The sequence below is a fragment of the Malus domestica genome, chromosome 10 (genome assembly GCF_042453785.1).
Source record: "Malus domestica chromosome 10, GDT2T_hap1".
Classification (NCBI taxonomy): Eukaryota; Viridiplantae; Streptophyta; class Magnoliopsida; order Rosales; family Rosaceae; genus Malus; species Malus domestica.
Genome location: NC_091670.1, coordinates 42,129,357 through 42,157,356, shown reverse-complemented (window position 1 = coordinate 42,157,356; position 28,000 = coordinate 42,129,357). Strand labels below are relative to the sequence as shown.

Sequence of the window (28,000 nt, the reverse complement as noted above, 5' to 3'; positions counted from 1 at the left end):
GAGGGCAAAGGTTGAATTTGCTAAAAATAACATCACATTTTTGTTTTGGCCTGGGCAGAATTTACGTGAACTAACTCATAACTTGTAGATCTCCATGTTTCGAACTTTTCTCTGTACTTCTTAATCACCTTTTTATGGTGCATTGAACTAACAATGATCAATACCATGTTCCACGACAAGTCATAGGTTCGATAGATTCAATTCATGACGCTGGTGAATCACACAATGGTAGCCAGGAAGGAGTTAAAATGCTTTTGTGAGTCTTGTCAGACCCTAAAAGGGTGGACTACCTTTGGCGAAGCCATTAACTGGTTTCTTATTTTTAAAGAAAAACTAATGATCATCAAATACCCTATTGACATATAGATCATATCCCCTTTACATTATTTATGCAGCTAGTTAAAGCTATAGATTTGGAGTTATCTGATTTCTTATATTCACTCCTTCCGTGCTGCGCGGTAAAGCTCCATATAGTCGAGAGCTGGCTTGTTCCAAGACCAATCTTGCTCCATCACCGTCTTGCACAACGAGTTAAACCAATCCCGACCATCAAACCAAGCGGAGATTGCCCTGAAAACACCATTTATGAGTACATTTTTTAAACTTCAATTTTTGAAAAAACTATAGTTCTCCAATCATCTACGAAAGAAAATGTACGCACCTATTAAGAGCATAATAGACACCAGCAGCATCAGCTCCATCGAAGCTGAAACCATTTGGCTCGACACCCTGGGCGTCTGCTCTCTCTTCATCATGGTCAACATCAAATACCGTATCATAAAGTCCTATAAAAGATACAAAAAGAAATCGACAGTCAAACTTCACCCCGAAGTAACTTTAGTTTACCAGAAAAAATGTCCAAGGTAGTTTTTAACTCAGTGTCATAGTAGAGGGGACTATAAACATGTCAAATGGCTAGTCAAGACCAAGTATAAACACCCTATTAAAGCACACTCCTTGTCAGAAACTGATAAGCTAGGTACACACCTCCAGTTTTTCGAACAACAGGTATAGAACCATATCTCATTGCTATGAGTTGGGTGAGACCGCATGGCTCAAAAATTGAAGGAACTAAGATGAAATCAGCACCAGAGTATATCTGTGGGAAAGTTCAATTAGTAAGTTATCATCACAGTGCAGATGTAAGAGGTCCATTTACATAATAAATAAAACAAAACATGAATTTCACAAGAACAGACCAAATGCGACAGTGGCTCATCATAAGTCAAACAAAGGCGAGCACGATCACCATGAGAAGAATGTAACTGATTTGCCAAATTTACAAAATCATTTTGGATACGAGGATCTGGAGCTGAACCAAGCAATACAACCTGCATTAAGTGGTCCAATTTGATTCAGATTTGGCTTTGGTACACTAAGAAATGAGAGGGGATACATAAGCCCATCAAGAACAATGTTCATGGTAATAATTGACCCGCAGAAAGAGGGAGAGAGATGAAAGGTAACCTGTCCATTGCGTTCCAAGGTGTGCCGAATGGCATGCTTGATGAGATGGATTCCTTTCTGGTGAGTTAAGCGCGTAATAATACCTACTACAGGGAGATCAGCTGTTTTCAGACCAAGCCTTTGTTGCAAGGCTTCCTTAGCAGCTTGTTTGCCTTCAACAACATTTTCAGAAGTATATGATATCTGAATGATAAGCATCGTATGTGTTAGATGCAGTTGTACTGCAAGTATTTAAGAGAATTTGGCAAACAGCCGAATACTTATTCCAAGAAACATAAATGGAAAAAACTTTAATATAAGTTTAGAATTACTAGAGTGAGGAACACAGAAATATTATTTACTTACAGGAATGAACTTATCATTGTATGGATCCCATATGTCTTGGTCAATTCCATTTATTATACCATGAAACTTGTAAAGATGAGGAGCAATTGCAGGATTTCCAGATACCTCCTTAGCGTAAGTGTTGGATACCTGAAGATATAGAGACGAGTGAAACAGTTGACAAGATAGAACTGGTTATTAGAGTTGAACGGTCTGATACTAATATTCACAATGGCAAAGTATGCTCTAGGACATCAAAAACTGATGACATGAGATAGTTTCAGGAATTTGTAAGTACTTACCGTTGTGGATTTGTCTGAGGATGCCACAGCTTTACCAATGAAGTGCGTTCCAAACTCAAGGTTATGAATTGTGAAGACAACCCGAGCTTTACTGAGACCATAATGCATGTAATGATCTTTAAATAACCAGGCAACAGGTGCACTAGACCAATCATGGCAATGAATGATATCCTGCCATCATAAAGCACGACTTTCAAATAGATATCCTAAAAATCCATTAACTGAAATCTTCCGTCTGAAAATAGCACAATCAAATTTTTCCTTCATTCTAGAAAAATCTTCCTTCATATTTTTTTGTAATTTACTTTACTTGTTTTGCATAGGTAAGAGTAGGCAGAAGCACCACTGCCACTACAAATATGAATTAAGTCACTTGTAGTACTAGGACGCATATAAACTGCATAAACATTTCGCAATGTTTTCTCCTTTCTTCTACCGAATAAGTAGGCCACTTATGTGAAGACATCTGGTGTTGTGTGAAATTAATAAACTTCTAAGATAAGCAATTGGATCATGAGTACTCACAGGATGAAATCCACTTTGGAGTAGAAATTCTAGCGCAGCACGGCAAAAGAAACCAAATCTCTCTGCATCATTTTTACAGCCATATACGCAACCTGCATAAAAGAATCTGCAAAAAGAAACGGAAATAGAAAAGATTCATAGTAAATAACAAATTGCTGCATCTGGCACAATGGCATTATTGTTTACAAATTACAGTAGGATCAATTGCCAGATATAAAAGTGTAATGCCTATCAACCCATTACAAAAGAAAACAAAAATTAGTAAACTTGATAAGTACATTCAAAACACATGGTTTGAAGGACGTGAAAGAGGAAAGTACCTGTTTTGAGGTTCCAAAAAGTACACTGAAATGCCTTCCACTTTCCCAAACCAAACTTTTATTTCAGTTCCACCCCAAGAGAAGCTTCTGTTATACTGAAACTCCTTCACCTGTATCAGAACACCGGGATTTCATAATTTAGAAACCAAGGCATTATGAAGCTAATGTTGAATAAGAACAAATACATGAATAGGTCCAAAACAGCAGATTATATGAATCATAAACAATAGAATGTAAAAAGACGAGAAGAAATCTATGTTTTTAAGAAAACCTGTTAATCAAAGAACATGGACTCACAAAAACCCAAGAGGAGCAAACCGTATTTCATTATTTCCATGAATGTACCTCCAAGATAGGCAGTCAAATGCCACATATAAGACCTAGAACAAGCATTCTTTTATTTACTAGAAATACAGAATAAAAAAAGAAAAGAAACAAAAGACCAAATCTTAATGGCATAAAGAAAAAAAAGAAGTAAAGAGCAGATGAGGTATATGGAAATAAGCAACAGCAGAGAAGCTTACATTGCTAAAGTTCAAACAATCATACTTTGGAAGAATGATGTCAACGTGGTGATTTAAGTCTTGCACAGCTCGTGAGAGACTGGTAACAACGTCACCAAGGCCTCCAACCTAGAATAGATGTTATGAATAATTGAAGGGATAAAAAAGGAAATAAACAAAATCACTAAGGCCCTTATATGCAAGCAAGTACGTACTGACAATATATGTTTACAAGCTTGCCTTTGCAATGGGGGCCATTTCAACAGCAATATGTACAATGTTCATTGGTGGCTCCTTCGCAACTCCTCCAAACACCGGAATGTGGTAATCCATGCCATTATTGTTGTCAAAAAGTCCACCATCTTCCGTCTCAGAGAAAACAAAGTCCATCATGTATGCATCGAGTGGGACTGGAACTGTAGGGACACAGATACACATGTCAACAAGAAAATTTAACCCCTGAAAGGTACATATAAACTCAAACTCACCAGTTGTTTTGACATGAGAACCATTCTCTGCGGGTAACATCTTCTGTGATTGCAATGGACCCTTGCGGTGGGTCCAACGGTTAAATGATCCTCTGAACCAAACCTCAGGCTTTCCATTCAGAACTGTGTTGGCAGGATTGTAGAAAACTGTCGCCTTGTTTCCAGCTTGAACATCAAGAGGCTCAGTGTATACTATATGCTTCTGAGACAGCAAAAACCTTTTCAAAATTCTTTCCTTCATTTCTGCTTTCATACGAGCTGTTCTTTCGGCCTGCGACAAGTGAAGGGAAATGGTACTGGGATCAGTAATGCCATAAGATAACAGTGAGAAGTTGAATCCCAAATTTTCCAATATAAGATAAATAAACATATATAGAGATAGGAAATCTCAAGTACCCATTGACAACAATTTAAGGGTAATCCAGAAACTCCACACTTTGCATAAATTACAAGCACTACACGGACCAACCAGTCAAAAACCCTAAGAAGGTGGTCCCAATCTCACATCAAGCGCCTCAATCTAATCGTTCTAGGCGTACTTTTCAGTAAGACTCACCTTGGCACGTATTGCCTCCTCCTTTAATCTCCTCTCCTCCTGGAGCTTCTTATATATCTGGTGTTCTTCCTCAACCCAATATAGTTCCTCAGGAATGGATTTTGGAACTATAGCATGGAAATCATGACGGTGGTTGTTATCATATAGAACGGCATTCTGAGGTGGTCCATCAGCAAAAACCCAATCCAAGACAACAGCTTGTTCAGGTACAACAACTACAAGAATAAAGTTGACAAAAATGATGTTTTTTACAACATGCCATACAGGCAACAAACAGAAAATTATCTCAGAAATCTCAGATAAGGTAAAGGAATGAAAACAAACAAAATAAGTAAGCTAGAGAAAGAACGGACAAGAATAAAGAAAATGCACATACCATTGGCATACCACCAGTCACCATCCTTTCTCTCAGAGCTAACAAGTCTTTCAACAATTGACAATCCATCCATCCAACCATTATGCCCCCCATGAATCCATAGTTCCTTAGCATGAACAAGAGGACCCGAGCTTCGGTTATAGTATAACTTCACCAAGTCCTCACCATTAAACTCTCTAGGCTCTATGTGCCAAACGTCTTCTACAGACCTTACAGCCTTTTTGATCAACTCTTGCACCATTTGTCGTCTCTTTACGATCTCTGCCTTTGCCTGTGCTCTGTCAGCTTCACTTGCTGCCTTCTCTGCTTCAATTCGCCTCTGCTCTTCTGCTTGCCTTTCCCTCTCAGCTCGCTCCTTTGCAAGTTTCTCTTGTTCTTTACGCTTCTCCTCAAGCAAGAAATCTTCAAATGCAAAGAGGTCCATTCCACCTTCCACAGTTATGTAGAAATCTTTTGCATCATTATTGTCATAAACATTTTGCCCATTGAAGAACACAAAGTTTATCTTATATGATTCTTTAGGAACATGAAACCGGCAAGACCACCAATCCCCTTTGAGTTGTGTTTTGTTCAACCTGAAGGTAAAAGGTTTCCAACGCCAGTCGTTAAAGGCACCCATCATCTGAACCTCTGGCTCATTGCTTAGGGTTGATATACTTTTATGAAGGAACACTTCTATGTCTTGATCAGGTTTCACCACCTGAGGATAGACAAAGATTTTGTACCCGCTTGAGAAGTTCTCCTCAGCAAGCCTCGTAATTTCCTCTTTACGCAATTTTTCTTCCCTCTCCAACTTTAACTTTAAAGAAACTTCATTCGTTAACTTTTCACTAGTATCAATGCCTTTATCAGTGTCTGCCAAGTCATCAAGGACCTTACCTACACTCCAATTTTCTATCCCTTGATTGCCCCCCCTACCAGATGGCTTGCTAACTGAAGATGATTCCTCAACCTTACTACTAGTTTCATCAATTCTTTTTTCCTCAACATCGCTCTCTTCTGAAGGTTCAACTACCAATTCTCTTCTGGTGTCAACTCTTGATTCAAGTGTTTTCTTATTTTTCCCAGCAAGTTCACTGGATGTCGAAGATGTAATACCCTTTTCGTCCCCAATATTCCTTTGATTCGTCTTCTGGCCGCTAGTTCCTACTGGGTTTTTCGGCACTAATCCCTTTGAACCTGGAGACACTTTTCTTTGTCTCCTCCTTGAAAAATCTACCAAGTTACAAAGTCAGATTAAGTTAACAATAACAAAGAAAACTAAGGTCAATTAATCAACTTCAAACTAGAAGAGAACAACACGGCTAACTCACCGGCTGAACTGGCAGTAATTTGGTATGAAACCCCATTTGCCAGGTTTCCTTTGAAACGTGAAGAATACTGAAATAAAATGCATTATTAAGAGAAGTTTAGTTTGATATACAACACTCATTAAAAACTTAAATCCACCACAGTTCAGTACTTGTATTCAGAAAAGCTGACTGGAAAAGCAAAACCATCACTGCCCAAAAAGTAAAATTTCTCATAATTCAGTCATATCTACAGTAAAATCAAACAAATAGTGAGTGCCCACCAAGAAAAGAACATGATTTCATTGAAAAAGCTTCCACCTTTACAAAATCTCCAATCAATACCCCACCAAAAGTGTTGGTAAACAAACATTCAACCACAAAGATCAATGAATCCCACAATCCATCTCTCCATAAAAACACAGATTCTCACATGCTTGTGATCTTTCAATACCAAATCACTAAAAAAACCCAATGAGAGAAATATCACAAGAAGAAGAAAATGCATATATATACACACACATGTATATATATGTCTATAAATTTATAAAAGAAATGACTAACTCTTCCATGGGGAGGGAATCCAGTAAAAGGTTTGAGCTTTAAGTTGCTTCCTCTCTGTTGGAAAATTCCTCTGCAACTGAGTGGCCTCTGTGCTTGTATAGAAACCTCCATGGCAGAAGAATGTTTGTTTGTTTGTTATGCTGCTTCCTTCTTGCTCCTTCAATCACACAAAATATAATCCCCACTGATTAGCAACCCATCTCGAAGGCTCGAAGACTGAGCTTATCGGTTCATTAATTAATTATCAAAGATCTTGATTTACATTTTTATATCAATATTTCAAAAGAGAAAACGAATGAAAAGAGTTTTAAAATTTCGAATTTTAACGATAAGTACAAAATAAAAACTAAAGTGAATAGTACCATAATTGACTTTTTAGTGTAAAAATCTAGTTTTTTGTTAAAGTAAATAATACCGGGAGCTTTTCGTTAAAGTTCCCTTCTAAAAGACGCTAGGCTTTAGGGCTGAGGCCTAGGTCCTAAGTGGCTAGACGGGGCCAGGCGGGAGGCCAGACAGACTAGACGGATTTAAGTAAATTTATTATATATCTTTAGTATTTTGATTAATTTTATGGTATGAAATAAAACTTCAAATTTTACAAGTCCGTAATAATTTACAAATTTTTTTTTAGAGATCATATTAATTTAGGGAGTCTTAAATAAATATTTTTGATACTGTTTACTTTTAACGTTAAGAACATTTTTAACCTAAAAAGTCACTTATAGTACTATTTACTTACACCTTTATTTTATTCTTTTACTTAAAAGTTAAAGTTTTCAAACTATTTTCATTAATTTTCCTATTAATTTACGTTGAATTTAAAGAAAAATAAAAGTGTTAAATATGTGAACTTAGAAAGGGCACATTAGGACACATAAAGATGGGACTCTACACCAATACTTAACAATAAAGACATTTTCAGCCAAACATCCATCATTTTTTATGAGAAAATTTAATATACTAGGGACAGACAGCCTATGGCTTTTTTACAAAAAGCAAGCAACTCGATTACTTAGGTAGACCGCTTTAAGATTACGTAGAGAAAACCGCTTTGATGTGCTAAAAGCTTAATTACTTAATAATACGATTTATCGTTCATTTTCATTTGTAAATAAGATATTTTAAGTTCAAATCTAGTAGATGATGAACTCGTAATTAATTTATTTTTCCCATCAATTAGTGTAATATATCAATGAAATAAGAAAATATACGTAGAACACACATTCTCTAGAGAACAATGATTAAATGTAATGATGGTTTTAACTATGAATTTTCTCTAGATGACCTAATAAACATGGGAAAAGAAGATTATGCAATAAACACTTCAGGTCTTTCGTGCGTAGCAAGAGAGAGAAAGAAACAGGGCACTTCGTCCCAGACGAGAGAGTTTCTCTCAACATAAAAAAATGCATTTTTACACAGAGGCAGATTGTCTGCCCTCTCTTTGGATGCCATTTTCATCTTCTCTTATTTTGTACGGTCACGATTAAACCACGTTAACATTTTATATTAATTTTTTATAAAGATAATAAGACAAAAAGTAATAAAAAAATAAAATGTTGACGTGATTTAACCGTGACCGCACAAATAGGAGAGGATGAGAATGACACTCAAAGAGGAGGGCAGACAATCTGCCTCCTTTTTACACATGCACATCAAAATCAATTGCCATAAAAACATCAAACATCATGCATCACTTATTTTTCACATCTTAATAACAAAATTAAAATCACAAGAAATTATTTGTACATGCATTCATGATTCATCAACAAATGTGTGCAACAATAAGACGTGATGGGGAGAAAGAAGAAATTAGAGATTAGAGATATGAATATTACCTTAATTAATTAGAGAGAAAAGAAAAATGAAATCAGAGATGATGATGAACTGGTTTTGGAGAGGAGAGAGGGAAGAAGCCAAGAAGGAATGTCCAAATGGGAATTGAAACCGAACAACGGGGGAGGTGATGAGAAGTGCTTTTTTTTTGTTGATATTCAATTCAAAGATTTAAAGTGGCTTTTTTCCATTCGGCTTTTTCTAAAAGCTGAAATTAATCAGTTGTCTAATCTCACGTGGGCTTAGTTTGTGAGGGACCCTAATTCCAGTTTGAATTCTCACAGATGCATTCTTTGAAGTTACCGCTTTACTTTGATGTACCATTTAACTTGGAATAAAAGATAGTTCGCTTATATTCGAAGAGTAATGCTAAGGAGACTAAATTTGCATACTAAATTATGTGTCATCAATAAAAATGAGTACGTCTATCAACGCTTAAGTAATAAATCAATCATCAACTTATATGTCTTTTAGTTTTCAAATTTAATCTCCCTACCATTACTCATATTCGAAACCTATTTTCCTTAATTGTCAAAAGACCGTTGCTTCATTTTATCATAAGAACAAAATAAGACCGTTGCTTCCCGCCACAAAAATCATGCAGGTGCCAGAAACAACACACAAGTCCTCCTCCACAACAAACTCTCAATCGATCCCAAATCTCTCAAATTTCTCAAAGTCCCAGAACTTGAAGCAAAATCTTGAGGAACGACGACGGACTGAGGGCAAAAAGACATGAAGACTTTCAGAAGTACCTAAAACCACGAACACATTGCCAAACTTCTCAAAGACATCTTTGTGACAACCTCAAAACCGAGAGCTCTCTCTACCAACTTCTTCTATCTTCGAGTTCTATAGCCACCTCCGGTTCATCTTCGCAGAATCGAACCTATGTTCTAAACCAAAGTGATCACGGGGATGGGGTTCCTCATTTTCCTCTCCCAACTGTTAACGGGTATTTGCAGCGAAAGAAGTTCATCGCATTGAGCCCAGTTTTTCTCGGATAACTAATGAGCGCTTGTAGTCAGAGTATTATAACATGCCTGTCAATCTTCATGGTTTTAGTTGACAGAGCTAGTGATTAAGTTTGTAATTGTTTCTCCGATTTTCAAGAGAGTTGATAAGTTGCCGAGACGAACTCCCTATACCCATTCGATCAGTCTTATTGGAAAAGAAAGACGGAATCGGTTTCGATTATGATAGGTTCAGTCTTATTGGTAATTCAAGAGCAAGAGAAGATATACGAGGAACGAGAATTCAGATCCTTAATTACATGATTAGCAGTATTATTAACTATGATGGAAAAAAATGACATACAATATATATATGTGGAATGCTCTCTTTTGTTCTCATTTGTGCACAGAAAGTTTATTGGCAGCTGAGAATTACAATGGAAGTGTTAAGTCTGCAAATTTAAGACAATTGGCACAACTCAATGTGGAGGAGAAAACAAGTACCATGTTGTTCTTTGAATCGTCTAGACTAAAGCGTTGGCACCCGAAACAATCTCCAAAATCTCTCCGGTGATTTTTGCCTGGCGCTGCCGATTGTAGGTCTGCGACAAGGTTTTCTTCAGCTCCACAGCGTTATCGGTTGCATTGCTCATAGCGGTCATCCTAGCAGCGAGCTCACTGGCTAGAGACTCCTGCAATGCCCTCAAAATCTGACTGTTGAGGTACAAGGGCAGCAAAGCGTCGAGAATCTGAACCGGATCCTGCTCAAACTGCAAAACCGGTGTGAAATCCACGGTCTGCGTCTTGATGACATCTCTCTCCACTGTCAATTTCCCTTCCTTTGTTGTCAGCCTGAAGAACTCATCGTCCACGGCGTCCACACAAACGCCATTGATGTCGCAAATCTCTCCTTTTGGCGAGAGTGGAAGCAGGGTGTGAATCACAGGGTCGGATTTAACCAGCGACACGAATTTCGTGTACAAAAGCTCGACTTTGTCGACCTCTTCGCTCACGAAAAGGGAGAAAACATCGTCCGCGATGGCCTGCGCTTCTTTGGCGGTTGGGAGGTTGGTTCCCTCGAGAAACTTATCAACCGGAATGTAAGGCCGGCGGAGGAAATATGAGTTACCCTTTTTACCGACGCTGATGATGGTGAATTCGAGACCAAGAGCCTTCAATTCCGCGATTCTTCTCTCGGCTTTTTTGATGATCATATTGTTGAACCCTCCGCAAAGACCACGATCCCCAGTTATGACAACGAGAGCAACTTTCTTGACGGGCCTAACTTTGGTCAGAGGAGCATCAATGTCTTCCACTTGGAGCTGCTCATTAATGTTGTAAAGAACTTCAACTAGGGTTTCCGAAAAGGGTCTGCCATTAACGACAGCCTCTTGAGCGCGGCGGACTTTGGCGGCTGCCACAAGCTTCATAGCCTCGGTGATCTTCTGCGTGTTCTTCACTGATGAAATACGCTCGCGAAGCTCGCGAAGACCGCATTGAACCGGTGTCACAGATGACGATCGCGAGGCGGGAAGGGAGTTTTGGGAGGGAAGCTGAAGAGGGGCGATGAAGGAGCGGCAGGAGAGGGCGGAGGCGTCGGAAAGGGAGGGTTTTGAGGACGCCCACATTGTCAAATTTGAGCAAGACATGGCGGTTCCAAGTTGTAACGGAGTTTTCGGAGCTCGAAATGGAGGAACAGGGAAGAAGAAAGAGGGTCTGCAATGTGAGGCTTGGTTTGTGAAGAAGTCTTTATCTTCATGTATGTAGGACTTCAGGTGAATGGTGGCAAAGAGCGGGGGAATGAGTGGAGGGAGAGGGAGAGGGAGCTTTTGGATCAGGTTTTGGGATAAGGATTTTGACCGTTGGTGATCATTTGGGGCAGACATTTGATTCTCAATTTATCGTAGGTGGGTCCTATCCTACGTGGCATGATCTGGGTGGGTGCTGGAAGGGCATATGCGGCTAAGCGAGTGAGGAATCCCTCTGGATTAAAACTTTGGTTACAGAGATAAATTTAATGAATGCCACGGTGGCGTTATCTTAAACCAATTACATATTGTCAAACGTTTTAGACTTTCTCACGTTGCAACATGTGATTGGCATAGAAAACCGCCAGAGTGTCATCGGTATAAGAGAGAATATCAATTGACCCAATGATACAAGTTGTCTAGTTTGTACAAATAACATCAAAATTTGGTGCCTTGGAAAGATAACTACATACCTTGACATGAACAAAATGTTGGACGCCACTTGGGTCAAATGGGTTGGCGTCCAAGAAGTAAGAGATCATTTATACACTTACCAAACTAGAAATTAGGGTTAGTAAGGGTGCATAAACATTTGAAAATCTTTTATGTTAGCCATCACTGCCGGAGTTTTCTACAGTCAATCCTATGTTCAAACATGTACTGGTTCTCGATACACGCTTCCTGGGTTTCCTTGCCGTCGGATTTGATGGAGGACCCAGGCTCAGTTGGTGCGTCATGTCCACAGCTTGTTTCGGTGTTGCACCTTCCCTTGTGCTTAGTTTCGCTTTCTTACAAGAGCGAAGAGGACGAGATGACTGCGAGTCATTGGCAGAAAAACTGCTGTCCATTGTACTTTCGTCGTACTTAGACATCATGTGCGGAGGGCGATCTGGTGCACACGAATCCAAACTTAGCCAGGAAGAATTACTGGCATCGTCCAAGTTAGGAATTCTGTGAATATTGTCCTGAGGATGATAAGTGGCATTTGGCTCACACTCCTTGCCATCAGGATCTGTTGTTGCAGGTCTTTTCATCGCATGCGTTGGAACATCCTATAAACAAGAAAACACCAAGTCAGAAAAAGGAACAACTGAAAACTCCCCTCCCGAACAAGATTGGCGGAAACCTGTGACAATAATAGATGGATGTCGCGAGTAGAATTTATAACTTGGGACAAAAGTAAGAATATGTGGTTCCACAGGGCCACAGCCAATAGAATCTTGAAGCTGGCTGGAAAAACAAGAAAAGTCACCTTATTTTGCATCTCAGCAACTTCTTCACATGCCGATCCCCCCTCTCCTTCAGAATCAGTCATCTCCTCACACTCAAACTCAACATTTTCTTCGTTTTCTTCATTTTCTTCATCAGAGTCGCTCAACTCTTCCTGTTCCATCTGAATATCATGTTGAGACTGGTCACCTATATCATCTATACTGTACCTGCTGATATCATTACTTGGTATAACAAGTTCACTGCCATTTGCTGAAGAATTTTCGGCTTGCCGAAGCAATGGACTATTAGCACATTGAGTTATCATCTCTGGTGCCATTGTTCTAGATCTAATGGAATTATTCGCAGCGACATCTCTCCTTTTTGAAGGTTTTTCCTTTTTGGATGTAGAACTTAGGTGGATCTCCAAGTCCAGTTCATTAGCTTTCTCATTAGTGCCCATAGACCGTGAATCAGCATTGACCGGCAAATGAAGTCGACCAGTATCGGAAGGATATTGATCTTGAGAATGGTTTCCTCCTGAACCGACAGATAGGGGTGCGGTTGAGTATGTTGTTACCGTGGCACTACTTACACAGTCAGTTCTTTGCATAAGTGGATGGAAATCAATGGCACGAGATGTTGAGTTGGGTGTCTTCAGTGACTTGTCAAAACCATCAACATGGTTTCCTTGATGAGGATTATGAAAAAGGCTTAAATGCAGCTGAGGCTGATTTGCTGAATGAAAACTGAAAGTACTGGAATTGCTGTTTCTGCAGTTCAACGGGAAATAGGGCAGACGTCCATCTTCAGGGGCCTGGAACAGCAGAGGATGCATCTGAAGATCAGAATCAACATCTCTTCCTTCCTCTACACATTTATCCTGGATAATTCTAGAATCTTCTGGACACAACGTTGAAACAGTGTCTTTCAGCGAACTACTTTTAGTATGTGAAGCTGTTATGGCATCAGAGGTCCCAAACCTTCCAGCTTTAGAAGGTTGAGAAAAAAGATTGTGTGTTGCAGCAGCACCACTACTACCTCCAGAAGCAGAAACTGTGGAAGATGCCCCACGTAAAGAACCTCTGAAGGCAGATTGTGAGACTACACGAACAGACGGTGGAAGATTCACAGGAGGCAATTGCGGTGCTAGCTTAACTAGTTGTGCACCATTCGTTCTACGAGCTCGATACGGCCGATAATAGAGTTGAGAAACAGAATGATTCGCTGGTGTGGTACTGGATGTAAAATGTCTAACACCCGTGATTTGAGATTGACCATGCGGATACTGTGACACAGTCTGGGTTTGAGGAGCTTCCTTCTGCCCAAAAACATTTACCCATTCATGGATGGCACCTTGGGATAGGGTACCACTATGAGGGTTTCTTTCTACAGAGGAAGTACCCGGTCTCCAATCTGCTAAAAAGGCCTCATGAACATAAGTTTCACCTGCATTATTGTCGGTCAAACCATCTGCGCTGTTCTCTCCACCAGACTTTTCAGCTTGGCAGTCCTGCAGTCAATACCAAACTCTAAATAAAATCACCATCATTTTAAGGGGCTTTCAATCATCTATACTCCAGGCTCAGCTAGGCTATAGGTGTGTGCAAAGAAAAGTTCCATATGAATCATTTGCAATATTCTGAAAAGTTAGTAAAATTGGACTTTGGCGCACACTCCCCACACATCCTAAACTGAGAAACTTAAGGGCTCTATGATGCACTTTAATGTAACTTTTAGAAACAAATCGCACCGAACCACTTATTTCTTTTACAATCGCAGGCCGAAACTAAAAACCTTATATTTCTTACATTTTGTAATTACTTCTTATTCCTAAAGTTCAGAAAGTTCTACATAACCTGCAACTCCTAAGCCTCACTACGTTCATCAACATTTAGGAAGCATATGACATCATTAGCAATGATTAAGTCTAGAACAGAAGCTAATTTGAAGCCTAGCCGCGCCCTTTTCTCTAATATGAGCAGTTGATTTAGCCAACAATGTTTTATTTTTATACCCATCATAAAAGAATTACTCAAAACTACAAACTCAATGCAAATAGAATAGCCAATGTTCTAAGTTCAAAGGAAATCATACCTCTTTCTCGGATGAATTTTGCCAACTTGTCAAATCTGCATTCTTTTCCTTCCTTCTTTTTGATTCATATAATCGTCTCTTCTCCTTTTTTGACTCATCAACCTTATATGACTTCTGAGTCCCAATAGCAATACGCCACTGCCGAGGTAACAAGGATGGATCTCTATGTGGGACAATGAATTTCCATATGGACAACCAATCATATTTATAAGCCTTAAGTCCCTGAGTACGGAGTCACAATAAACAATATCTCTAAATGAGAATCTGATAGATAAAAATGAACGCTTAGTTGTCAATGATTCCATATTTTATCCAACAACCGACAATTGGAACCTAATTTGAGAAAAAAAGTCAACATTTGTATATACATGTCTATACAAACACACGCACGAGAGTAATGCTCTCAAAGCTTTTATACAAAAACATATATGTACGAATCAAGAAATTACCTCCTGAATGCATGCTATCTCTTCCGCAGTCAAAGGTGAGTTTTTCATCCTCCGAACTGCCTGCGTGAAGAAATAGACAGCGATATGAATTACTGATAAAAGACACAACAACAACAACAACAACAACAAAGCCTTTTCCCACTAAGTGGGGTCGGCTATATGAATCCTAGAACGCCATTGCGCTCGGTTTTGTGTCATGTCCTCCGTTAGATCCAAGTACTCTAAGTCTTTTCTTAGAGTCTCTTCCAAAGTTTTCCTAGGTCTTCCTCTACCCCTTCGGCCCTGAACCTCTGTCCCGTAGTCACATCTTCGAACCGGAGCGTCAGTCGGCCTTCTTTGCACATGTCCAAATCACCAGAGCCGATTTTCTCTCATCTTTCCTACAATTTCGGCTACTCCTACTTTACCTCGGATATCCTCATTCCCAATCTTATCCTTTCTCGTGTGCCCACACATCCCATGAAGCATCCTCATCTCCGCTACACCCATTTTGTGTACGTGTTGATGCTTCACCACCCAACATTCTCTGCCATACACCATCGCTGGCCTTATTGTCGTCCTATAAAATTTTCCCTTGAGCTTCAGTGGCCTACGACGGTCACACAACACGCCGGATGCACTCTTTCCATCCAGCTCGTATTCTATGGTTGAGATCTCCATCTAATTCTCCGTTCTCTTGCAAGATAGATCCTAGGTAACGAAAACGGTCGCTTTTTGTGATCTTCGCTAGATTGCTCCGGTCATTAGTGTGGATAAGTATATAAATGGATAGAGATAGGAAAGCAAACACAAGATGTACGTGGTTCACCCAGATTGGCTACGTCCACGGAATAGAAGAGTTCTCATTAATTGTGAAGGGTTTACACAAGTACATAGGTTCAAGCTCTCCTTTAGTGAGTACGAGTGAATGATTTAGTACAAATGACATTAGGAAATATTGTGGGAGAATGATCTCGTAATCACGAAACTTCTAAGTATCGGAGTGTGGTGTCGTCTTGACTTGCCTTATCTGTCTCATAGGTAGATGTGGCATCTTCTCTGGAAGTACTCTTCCTCCATCCAGGGGTGGTATCTTTAACTGGTGGAGATGCACAAGGTAATGTATCAATTTCACTTGAAGCTTACTTGTAGTTTCAGGCTTGGTCAAGCGCGATACAAACCATGTAGTAGGAGTCCCCCAAGTCGCCGAGCTAGGGGGTCTGCTGAAAGAGGTGACAGACAAGGTAAGCAATCAGAGCTCCGACTGATTGTTCACCTTCTCCCCATCTTGCAGCAGCATGAAGGATAAAGAGAAGAAAAATGAGAAGAGATGATATGAGATACTTTTGCTTTTGAAGAAGTAACTTTCCACAGGCTTATTCTTGAACTGAGCTGGAGGGTTTTCTGGTTTCCTCCAGAGTATAAGGCCGACTGAAGAATTTGAGGGTCAAAACAAGTCCATCAAATCTAGAGTACGTTCCACCCTGCTGATATGGGATACTTTTGCTTTTGACAGAGTAATGGATGTATCGGCACGTGTGCTGTTACGCTTGTCTCCACATGCTTCCTTGTATCCTTCGCACTTGCCCTATCTGTTCCTCAAGCAGATGCGGAATCTTCCCTGGAAACATAAGATGTTGAAGATGAGTACTCGAGAGCAATGCCAGGTAAGTAATCAGGTAAGGGGTTCCAGGTAGTCAGTTCCTGGCTGGAAGCTTGATTCCAAGTGCTGGCTGATTGCTCTCTTTCTCCTTGTCTTGCAGGTAAAAACAAGGCCAAAAGAAAAAACAGGGAAAAAGCATGATATGGGATACTCTTGCTTTTAACCCTGATGATATGAGATATTCTTGCTCTAGTATAGCTTGTTTGCAGAGGTATTATCGGGGGGAAAGAAAGCTGAATATTTCGAAAGGCTTTGTTGGGAGTGCCCTCTCAGATATGATGAAGGGTTGAGCATTTTTGCAGGTCTGCCTGTCCGTTGGGGATGGAGGTCGACATATATAGGAGTCTCCCTAACAACAAGTAGTAATGCTATTCCTTTACCCTGCTTGGTCATAGCACGGTAGTGGGAGCTGCCAGTTTCACATGTTTTAACTCTGTCAGAGCACTTTGAAAAAGTGGTCTGTGGTATCTGGCTCTCGAGATTCGGAGAACAATGCCTCTTCGATTTTTGAGAAAGCAATCATGCTGGGGGTCTGACTCTCGAGATTCGGAGAGCAGTGTCTCTTCGATTTTTGAGGAAGTAATCATGTTGGGAGTCTGGCTCTCGAGATTCGGAGGGCGGTGCCTCTTCGATTTTGGAGCAAGCAATCTTGTTGGGAGTGTTGTCTCGAATGTGAGTAAAGGTTGGACATGTTTGCTAGTCTACCTTGCCACGAAGCACAAAGGTTGACACACAGGGACTTTCCAATTATCCAGCAATGGTACTGTTCCTTTACCCTCTCTTCGATTTTGAGAAAGTAGTCATGTTGGGAGTCTGGCTCTCGAGATTCGGAGGACGGTGCCTCTTCGATTTTGGAGCAAGCAATCTTGTTGGGACTGTTTTCTCGAATGTGAGTAAAGGTTGGGCATGTTTGCTAGTCTACCTTGCCACGAAGCACAGAGGTTGACACACAGGGACTTTCCAATTATCCAGCAGTGGTACTGTTCCTTTACCCTTGTGGGTAATAATATGGTAGCTAGACCTTCAAAATTTATATGTCTAAACTTTGTTAGTGCTGTTTCTTTGCTATTCTTTTACCTTTTTTGGTCAGAGCGATGTAGTGGGAGCTGCAAGCTTCACGTGCTCAACTTTGGCAGAGAACTTTGGCAAAGTGATCTATGGTACCCATGAGTTATTGTTGCGTGTGGGAAGTGGGTGATTGAACAGTAAGATTCATGTGCTTTCTACTTCACCAGAAGTCTTCGACAGAATGCCCATAATTTCTGCAAAGCTGAGTGTGCGTGTGACAGGTGCTGACAAGGCTAGAAAAGTAGGTGCCTCTTCGATTTCTGAGATCGGCCCTCGTGGTCTCTGAGCAGCCCAGCTTTTGAGAAAGCGAGCGTCTCTTCGATTGATTCGGAGAACGATGCCTCACCGATTTTTGAGAAAGCAATCATGCTGGGGGTCTGGCTCTCGAGATTTGGGGAGCAGTGTCTCTTCGATTTTTGAGAAAGTAATCATGTTGGGAGAGTGGCTCTCGAGATTCGGAGGGCGGTGCCTCTTCGATTTTGGAGCAAGCAATCTTGTTGGGAGTGTTTTCTCGAATGTGAGTAAAGGTTGGGCATGTTTGCTAGTCTACCTTGCCACGAAGCACAGAGGTTGACACACAGAGACTTTCCAATTATCCAGCAATGGTACTGTTCCTTTACCCTCTCTTCGATTTTTAAGAAAGTAGTCATGTTGGGAGTCTGGCTCTTTAGATTCGGAGGACGGTGCCTCTTCGATTTTGGAGCAAGCAATCTTATTGGGAGTGTTTTCTCGAATGTGAGTAAAGGTTGGGCATGTTTGCTAGTCTACCTTGCCACGAAGCACAGAGGTTGACATACATGGACTTTCCAATTATCCAGCAGTGGTACTGTTCCTTTACCCTTGTGGGTAATAATATGGTAGCTAGACCTTCAAAATTTATGGGTCTAAACTTTGTTAGTGCTGTTTCTTTGCTATTCTTTTACCCTTCTTGGTCAGAGCGATGTAGTGGGAGCTGCAAGCTTCACGTGCTCAACTTTGGCAGAGAACTTTGGCAAAGTTATCTGTGGTACCCATGAGCTATTGTTGCGTGTGGGAAGTGGGTGATTGAACAGTAAGATTCATGTGTTTTCTACTTCCCCAGAAGTCTTTGACAGAATGCCCATAATTTCCGCAAAGCTGAGTGTGCGTGACAGGTGCTGACAAGGCTGGAAAAGTAGGTGCCTCTTCGATTTCTGAGATCGGCCCTCGTGGTCTCTAGGGAGCCCAGCTTTTGAGAAAGCGAGCGCCTCTTCGATTTCTGAGATCGGCCTTCGTGGTCTTTGAGCAGCCCAACTTTTGAGAAAGCAAACGGCTCTTCGATTTCTGAGATCAACCCTCGTGATCTCTAAGCAGCCCAACTTTTGAGAAAGCAAACGCCTCTTCGATTTCTGAGCAGGCGCCTCTTTGATTTCTGAAGCTCCGTCGAGTGCAGATTTTTATAGGGGCTGGCATTAAGTTCCAAAGCACACTTGAATCTCCACCAGTAGAAGCTTCATTCTTGCACTTCTAAGATCTTGATTTGTCCGACCTCTTCTCTCTTCAACACCTTTGAAAATGTCTGGCCCCTCCGACCGTCGTTTTGACTTGAACCTTGTTGAAGAGGCAGCCCCGCCTTCTCCAGACAACATATGGCGCCCATCCTTCGTCTCCCCAACTGGTCCTCTTACCGTTGGGGATTCCGTGATGAAGAATGATATGACCGCTGCGGTGGTGGCCAGGAACCTTCTCACTCCCAAAGATAACAGACTACTTTCCAAACGGTCTGATGAGTTAGCTGTTAAGGATTCGCTGGCTCTCAGTGTTCAGTGTGCAGGTTCTGTGTCTAATATGGCCCAACGCCTATTTGCTCGAACCCGCCAAGTTGAATCATTGGCGGCTGAAGTGATGAGTCTCAAACAGGAGATTAGAGGGCTCAAGCATGAGAATAAACAGTTGCACCGGCTCGCACATGACTATGCTACAAACATGAAGAGGAAGCTTGACCAGATGAAGGAAACTGATGGTCAGGTTTTACTTGATCATCAGAGATTTGTGGGTTTGTTCCAAAGGCATTTATTGCCTTCGTCTTCTGGGGCTGTACCGCGTAATGAAGCTCCAAATGATCAACCTCTGATGCCTCCTCCTTCTAGGGTTCTGTCCAGTACTGAGGCTCCAAATGATCCCCCTCCGGTGCCTTCTCTTTCTGGGGCTCTACCGACTGCTGAGACTTCTCCTAAGCAACCTTTGTGAAGGCTCCCTCTTGTGTGTTTATTTTGACTCATGTATATGTACATATTTGTAGCTTATCGGGGATATCAATAAATAAGCTTTCCTTCATTTCAACGTATTGTGTTAAATACACCAAAGCCTTCTTCGCTAAGTTCTTCGAATTTTCTTTTGTTGAAGCTTGTATGTTGAAGCTTTCTGAGTGGAGCATGTAGGTTGGGGTAGTGTTCCCTTAATTTCCCGAGTGAGGAAAACTTCTTGGTTGGAGACTTGGAAAATCCAAGTCACTGAGTGGGATCGGCTATATGAATCTTAGAACGCCATTGTGCTCGATCCTGTGTCATGTCCTTCGTTAGATCCAAGTACTCTAAGTCTTTTCTTAGAGTCTCTTCCAAAGTTTTCCTAGGTCTTCCTCTACCCCTTCGGCCCTGAACCTCTGTCCCATAGTCGCATCTTCTAATCGGAGCGTCAGTAGGCCTTCTTTGCACATGTCCAAACCACCGTAACCGATTTTCTCTCATCTTTCCTTCAATTTCGGCTACTCCTACTTTACCCCGGATATCCTCATTCCTAATCTTATCCTTTCTCGTGTGCCCACACATCCAACGAAGCATCCTCATCTCCGCTACACCCATTTTGTGTACGTGTTGATGTTTCACCGCCCAACATTCTGTGCCATACAGCATCGCCGGCCTTATTGCCGTCCTATAAAATTTTCCCTTGAGCTTCAGTGGCATACGGCGGTCACACAACACGCCGGATGCACTCTTCCACTTCATCCATCCAGCTTGTATTCTATGGTTGAGATCTCCATCTAATTCTCCGTTCTTTTGCAAGATAGATCCTAGGTAACGAAAACGGTCGCTCTTTGGTATTTCTTGATCTCCGATCCTCACCCCTAACTCGTTTTGGCCTCCATTTGCACTGAACTTGCACTCCATATATTCTGTCTTTGATCGGCTTAGGCGAAGACCTTTAGATTCCAACACTTCTCTCCAAAGGTTAAGCTTTGCATTTACCCCTTCCTGAGTTTCATCTATCAACACTATATCGTCTGCGAAAAGCATACACCAAGGAATATCATCTTGAATATGTCCTGTTAACTCATCCATTACCAACGCAAAAAGGTAAGGACTTAAGGATGAGCCTTGATGTAATCCTACAGTTATGGGAAAGCTTTCGGTTTGTCCTTCATGAGTTCTTACGGCAGTCTTTGCTCCTTCATACATATCCTTTATAGCTTGGATATATGCTACTCGTACTCCTTTCTTCTCTAAAATCCTCCAAAGAATGTCTCTTGGGACCCTATCATACGCTTTTTCCAAATCTATAAAGACCATGTGTAAATCCTTTTTCCCATCTCTATATCTTTCCATCAATCTTCGTAAGAGATAGATTGCCTCCATGGTTGAGCGCCCTGGCATGAACCCGAATTGGTTGTCCGAAACCCGTGTCTCTTGCCTCAATCTATGCTCAATGACTCTCTCCCAGAGCTTCATTGTATGACTCATTAGCTTAATACCCCTATAGTTCATGCAATTTTGTACGTCGCCCTTATTCTTGTAGATAGGCACCAAAGTGCTCGTTCGCCACTCATTTGGCATCTTCTTCGTTTTCAAAATCCTATTGAAAAGGTCAGTGAGCCATGTTATACCTGTCTCTCCCAAAACTTTCCACACTTCGATTGGTATATCGTCTGGGCCTATTGCTTTTCTATGCTTCATCTTCTTCAAAGCTACAACCACTTCTTCCTTCCGGATTCGACGATAAAAGGAGTAGTTTCTACACTCTTCTGAGTTACTCAACTCCCCTAAAGAAGCACTCCTTTCATGTCCTTCATTGAAAAGATTATGAAAATAACCTCTCCATCTGTCTTTAACCGCGTTCTCTGTAGCAAGAACCTTTCCATCCTCATCCTTGATGCACCTCACTTGGTTTAGGTCCCTTGTCTTCTTTTCCCTTGCTCTAGCTAGTTTATAGATATCCAACTCTCCTTCTTTGGTATCTAGTCGTTTATACATATCGTCGTAAGCCGCTAACTTAGCTTCTCTGACAGCTTTCTTCGCCTCTTGCTTCGCTTTTCTATACCTTTCACCATTTTCATCGGTCCTCTCCTTGTATAAGGCTTTACAACATTCCTTCTTAGCCTTCACCTTTGTTTGTACCTCCTCATTCCACCACCAAGATTCCTTTTGGTGTGGGGCAAAGCCCTTGGACTCTCCTAATACCTCTTTTGCTACTTTTCGGATACAACTAGCCATGGAATCCCACATTTGGCTAGCTTCCCCCTCTCTATCCCACACACATTGGATGATTACCTTCTCTTTGAAAATGGCTTGTTTTTCTTCTTTTAGATTCCACCATCTAGTTCTTGGGCACTTCCAAGTCTTGTTCTTTTGTCTTACTCTTTTGATATGTACATCCATCACCAACAAGCGATGTTGATTAGCCACGCTCTCTCCTGGTATAACTTTGCAATCCTTACAAGTTATACGATCCCCTTTCCTCATTAGAAGAAAATCTATTTGTGTTTTTGACGACCCACTCTTGTAGGTGATCACATGTTCTTCTCTCTTCTTAAAGAAGGTGTTGGCTAAGAAGAGATCATATGCCATTGCAAAATCCAAGATAGCTTCCCCATCCTCGTTTCTCTCCCCAAAACCATGGCCACCATGAAAACCTCCATAGTTGCCTGTCTCCCTGCCCACGTGTCCATTTAAATCTCCTCCTATAAATAACTTCTCCGTCTGAGCAATTCCTTGCACCAAGTCTCCAAGATCTTCCCAAAATTTCTCCTTCGAACTCGTATCCAACCCTACTTGAGGTGCGTATGCACTAATCACATTGATAAGTTCTTGTCCTATTACAATCTTGATTGCCATGATTCTATCTCCTACCCTCTTGACATCTACAACATCTTGTACCAAGGTCTTGTCCACGATGATGCCAACACCGTTTCTCGTTCTATTTGTGCCCGAATACCAAAGTTTAAACCCTGAGTTTTCTAGATCCTTTGCCTTACTACCAACCCACTTAGTTTCTTGTAGGCACATAATATTTATCCTTCTCCTCACCATAACTTCCACTACTTCCATAGATTTTCCCGTTAAGGTTCCTATATTCCACGTTCCTAAACGCATTTTGCTCTCTTGAACTCTACCCTTCTGTCCTAGCTTCTTCACCCTCCCCCGTCTAATAGGATCAAAGTACTTCTTTTGTGTGTCCCGGGTAAAGTTGATAGGAGCATATGCTCCCAAACAACTTTGAGTGGAGTCGTTCGAAAAGAAGTTTCTATGGCCCCCTTGCTCATTTAACACTGCATCCGGGTGCCGATGGAGATACAGCGACCCTTGCTCACTTATCACTGTGCTCGGGCCACACAGCGCGCCACTTACGGGTGACGCCCTAGCTTTAGCGCGATTTTGTTCTGGATTCATTTTCATAAGGATTCGACGTGATCATGGAGTGCCGGCTGTCGACTACCTGACGCCCTCCCCCTCCTCCTTTATCCGGGCTTGGGACCGGCCATGTAAGACATAGGCGGAGTTAATTACTGATAAAAGACACAGGGTTACAAATTTACAACAGCATTATGATCTAAAATTCAACAATTAAAATCCCCAAACCATAACTTCCTTTCGTCCATTAAAACATGACTAGATGTTTGATCAAGCATTTGGCTTGTCATGCCTACCAATTAATTGAACCCTAATAGACGACTACAGACAGGAAATTCCTTTCTACCAATTTATCTTGTCATCTCATTCCACCAACAAAACACATGTTTCAAAGTAATACTGATAAATAAATAAATAAAATTTAATCATAAGTTCTTCCATACCTTTATGGGATTTTCTGGTGCTTTTGATGAGCAGCGGTTTTTCTGCCTAACAAAAATCTGTAAAACAAACAATAGCAAGTTGACGTTCTGGCTCAAGCATAAATTACTCAAAAATTCTGTGGTTGTTACCTAGTAGTGGGCTTTTATTGAATTTTTTTCCTATGCTAGTAATGATGATTTGACTAGAATGACCTATGTATTAATACATGTTGTCTCCTGATAAGCAGAGGGTGCACAAAGGAAAGCCTTCGCAAAAAAGACATAATCAGATAATTTTCTGTTCACAATACATAGTCTAGAAAAAGATTACCTGGTGCTTAGTTTTGCAAGGAAGAAAGCGTTGTTGAATTGCCTTCCAATCCGTATTATGTTCCATCATCCCCAATGCTAATAATCTGTATTGCAGTTCCAATAATAAACACATGAACCCATAAACTATAATAAAGGAATACTATAGATTGATATTAATCACAATCTCCAAAGTCTGACAACAAAAACAAATCATGATAAGCCACCAACTCAACAATAAAGAAGAAAGTGTGCAACTCACTCGTCTTCTGCATCAGTGAAAAGAATCCGGTTTGCGACTGCTCCTGTGGGTGGTTTATAGGGAAATAATGCTGGATTGAACAAAGGAAAAAACCCCTGGGCTAACTTTGATATGTCCTTTGGAACTAAAGCAAGTGATTGCTTCTTGGTGCTTTCAACAATGGTAGCAGCCAGTGACTTCTTGGGTGGTCGTTGACTAGATGAAGATGGAGCCACATTGGAAGCTGAGGAACCAGTTCCACTTACAGATTCGCAATTGGCCTGAGCACCTAATTGAAAGTTAGAAAAGGGAAACAAAGGCTCCTTTTCGAGGCGAGTATCGGAACTAGTTTCCACGAAACACCGTCGATTTTCCTGAACAGCTGTGAAAATAATTCCAAATCAATGGCAGATAAATAAAGAGCAAAATTATTGATACAGATACATAAGCAAAAGCGTGAAAAACACTTGTGACTTTATTCATGGTATACCTGTATTGACTTCATCCATGTATCTTCCAACTAAACTAAGTGGAGCTACATCCAAGACAGATAGCACAGGACCACTTACAGAGGGCACCCAGAAAGAACCCCCAATATTCTGAGAAATGCCCACCTGCCCATTAGGAACACATTCACGTCTACCATTGGAAGGAGAAATATTTGGGGAAACTGCCATATGATTATTCAAGGAACACTCTCTAAGTACATCAAATGTGAGGGATGATGCTAAGGAACTTTGTGTCGTGTAGGAATTAGGGAATTCAGTTGGTACTGATGGGAAAAAGCAAACAGTAGGATACGGTACATTTTTCCATATCAGTACTTCGTCACGCTTCTGGAGCATCTCAGAGATCAATTTTTTAACCTGGGAGGCAATATGTTGCCGAGAGTAATCAAGGGCACACAGAGAAAATACTTGAATAAGTAGCTGCACATGTTCATGGATCAAGCAGTGCAACTGGCCAATCTGGTGGGCAGTGAATCCATTTATAGAACGTTCTGATACTGTGGAAGACAAACAACTTGAAGCTGTTCCGCGCATTAAAGTTCTGCCGGCCTGATTAGAGAAACAGGACATTGGTCCCTTTGGCAAAACTGGTAGAAGGGGGCGCAATGGCCTTTTTGTCTGTCCTAAATTCTTCTTCTTACACTGGGCAGGTTCTTTATGACACTTATTCTGCCTAGTCTTTGGTCGTCTTCCAGCTTCCCCATTCTCATCTACACTTTTGTCCCTAGTATTCTCATCCCCGTCACTCTCAAGTAACTCTTCAAGTTCTATCTCAAAGTCTGCATCATTATCCTCATCTTCGTCATCAGCATTTTCATTTTCTTTAGTTGACTGCTCGTCACCTTCACCCTGTAAAACAGCAGTGAGGAATTTCCTGTATTCTTCTTCATCGTTAACATTTTGGAGGTCGTCCTCATCATCTGTTTCTTGAAGAAAAGTCTCGAGTTCATCAAGTGTGAAACTTGCTAATGAATAGCGGGCCCTGGTGCGTTTACAGATAGCATCTTCATCCTCATCATCTAAGTCCACAGTAGGCTTTGGGACGTCTTCTGTGTTACTCAACTCTCCTACTATAGCATCATTAACATCAGTTTCACCGCTTGAGACATCATCCTTTTCTTGAACAGCTTCACTGTTAGAATTTCTGGCAGTTTTTTCAAACTCATTTGCAGATGCACCGTCAGGAGAAACAGCAGTTTGCATCACGGTTTCTTCCTCCCCATGCTCTGGGTCCCCAACAGAACACTTTTGCGCCTCGCAAGCCACGATCAACGAATTAATCCTGGCAGTTTCAATAGTGTTTCTGCTGCTGTCAACAACTTCACCATCTAAAACTTCTACATCAGAGCTCAGACTAGAAGAAGCTTCTGGCGAAAGAGTTCCTTTTAAAAAAGGATTGAAATCTACATCTTCTTCTTCATCCTCATCTTCACCCTCATCCTCCTCAAGTCTCAATACACTCTCATGCTGCTCACTCAAGCTCTCGGTAGCAGGAGAAGGCTTTTCGCGAGGAGACGAAGACATTTTGGACAAACAATATCCAATGCAGCTGACCCTTCGAGTTCTAATCAAATCTAGAAGTCATAACAGGCCCGAAAATCTCCGTGACGACAATCAAAACACCTTTGCCACCATAACCAGGCCAGAGAGCGGAAACTGTTCAAAATTGTTTAGAAATTAAATTAAAAAATCACAATTTTACATTCATTGACTCTCCAAACAAATTACTCAGCTCAATGCCACAGCCACTCATATGAATTCTTCAACATTTAAGTATAAAAACTGAAAATTCAAAGAAAACAAGCAAACAAATACGATACCATGTGGATGCAAAACAAAGCGCTCACCTTTAAAAGTAAGAGGAAAAAAATCAGATCGAAGTGTTGCGGCGGCAATAATTCGACTTCTGAATGCGAAAGCTACGAAGATTGCAATTGGGAAGGAGAAGAAGAAGGCGCCAGAACCCAATGCAGCTTTGGATTTCGGGATCAAAATCCGAAATCGACTGCAATTTATTCAATCTAATTTCACCCCCTCCCAAAAACCCTAAGCCCCAAATTGTCAAAAACGACGATTGAATGCGAAAGTTTCACCTCCTGAAACGTCCAGTGATCTACCCGCGGCGTGCGTTGCCCACGGCCCCCCTGGAAAGTACGAAACGTGGCGTTTCGGATATTTGCAGGTTTTCCTTTTTGCGTCCGGCGAGATTGGCAAATTAGGCGGGTACTTGGCGGTGCGGCGGAAAATACCGTTTCTGTAAAACTAATAAAATTCACTGCACGTGTGTATACGCGCCTCGTGTGTAGAAATATGGAAAGATATCATCTCCGGATCTTTTCTCCAAATATCAAAGATCAAGTGGTCTGGGTCATAAAAATTTGATTTAACGGAAAAAATTATTTTAGCTTTTAAAAGTTTTTACTAACTTCTCTGTTTTTAGTCGTTTGATTAAATTTCAAAGGCTCGGATCACTTGATCCTTAAACTTTGAAGAGAAAGATCCGGAAATGATCTCTTTTCCGTAGAAATATGACTAATTGAATTTCGATGGAGAATATTCCAATTAATTAATTTTATTCTAACACCGTGTTTTAAAAATTTTGGTGTTCAATAATCGGATGAGCAAAACGAACAAGAATATTAAATTAGCAAATAACAATCATATAGGTCAATATGCCATTCATGTTACGTTCATACACAGCAAAGTATCAAATAACATCTAGAGATTGAAGAATTTCTTAATATTCATTCGACAATAATGGTGCTTTGACAAATAAAATAAAATGACAATATTAATGGAATCCGCGAATTGAACCGACACGATAGAAGAGCTAGAGAGTGATTACGACTTCATCGAAACTAAAAAACTTGTAAGTCACAAGTAGTGCGAGTATTGTAATCAGTGCTCGTGTCAAGCAACCAGGCACAAGAGCAAATGGCGAGTCAGAGGTGGTCTTCGTTGTCTTCTTTATTGTGTTTGGCTCTCACAAACCATTGTAAAAATATGACTGTTGAATGTCTATGTGAATAATTGTAATATATATATATATATATATGGGGTGTATCAAACCCATAATGGGAATTATAAGGGAATTTTAACGAAAAGTTTTCGGTATTGTTTATTTTAACGAAAAATAATATTTTAAAAATTTCTTACACTAAAAAGTCAATCATATGCACGTTACCCTTTTTTTTTGTCCTTATCTTTAAAATTCAAAGTTT

The 28,000-nt window shown here is 40.8% G+C and overlaps 3 protein-coding genes across 3 annotated transcripts; all 3 read right to left on the bottom strand.

Annotated features, from left to right (window-relative positions):
* Nucleotides 1–291: 291 nt before the first annotated feature.
* Nucleotides 292–8,652, bottom strand: LOC103429752 (starch synthase 3, chloroplastic/amyloplastic-like). The gene is made up of 17 exons (XM_029087607.2): nucleotides 8,553–8,652; nucleotides 6,715–6,871; nucleotides 6,175–6,241; nucleotides 4,862–6,076; nucleotides 4,486–4,700; nucleotides 3,930–4,200; nucleotides 3,682–3,857; nucleotides 3,463–3,570; nucleotides 2,939–3,048; nucleotides 2,619–2,724; nucleotides 2,094–2,264; nucleotides 1,813–1,941; nucleotides 1,468–1,650; nucleotides 1,200–1,331; nucleotides 988–1,099; nucleotides 662–785; nucleotides 292–570 (listed from the first exon to the last, which is right to left on the bottom strand). The coding sequence occupies exons 2-17, from the start codon at nucleotides 6,823–6,825 to the stop codon at nucleotides 438–440; spliced, it is 3,363 nt and encodes a 1,120-aa protein (XP_028943440.2). The 5' UTR covers nucleotides 6,826–6,871; nucleotides 8,553–8,652; the 3' UTR covers nucleotides 292–437.
* A 1,154-nt stretch (nucleotides 8,653–9,806) lies between these two features.
* On the bottom strand, nucleotides 9,807–11,744 carry LOC103446721 (ATP synthase gamma chain, chloroplastic). Its single transcript, XM_008385854.4, has one exon. The coding sequence runs from the start codon at nucleotides 11,387–11,389 to the stop codon at nucleotides 10,028–10,030; it is 1,362 nt and encodes a 453-aa protein (XP_008384076.3). The 5' UTR covers nucleotides 11,390–11,744; the 3' UTR covers nucleotides 9,807–10,027.
* On the bottom strand, nucleotides 9,807–27,058 carry LOC103419639 (uncharacterized). Its single transcript, XM_029087606.2, has 9 exons — nucleotides 26,627–27,058; nucleotides 24,761–26,435; nucleotides 24,292–24,652; nucleotides 24,052–24,136; nucleotides 23,742–23,798; nucleotides 15,007–15,066; nucleotides 14,558–14,779; nucleotides 12,504–13,973; nucleotides 9,807–12,303 (listed from the first exon to the last, which is right to left on the bottom strand). Exons 2-9 carry the CDS (start codon nucleotides 26,301–26,303, stop codon nucleotides 11,860–11,862), a joined length of 4,242 nt encoding a protein of 1,413 aa, XP_028943439.2. The 5' UTR covers nucleotides 26,304–26,435; nucleotides 26,627–27,058; the 3' UTR covers nucleotides 9,807–11,859.
* Between the last annotated feature and the right edge of the window lie 942 nt (nucleotides 27,059–28,000).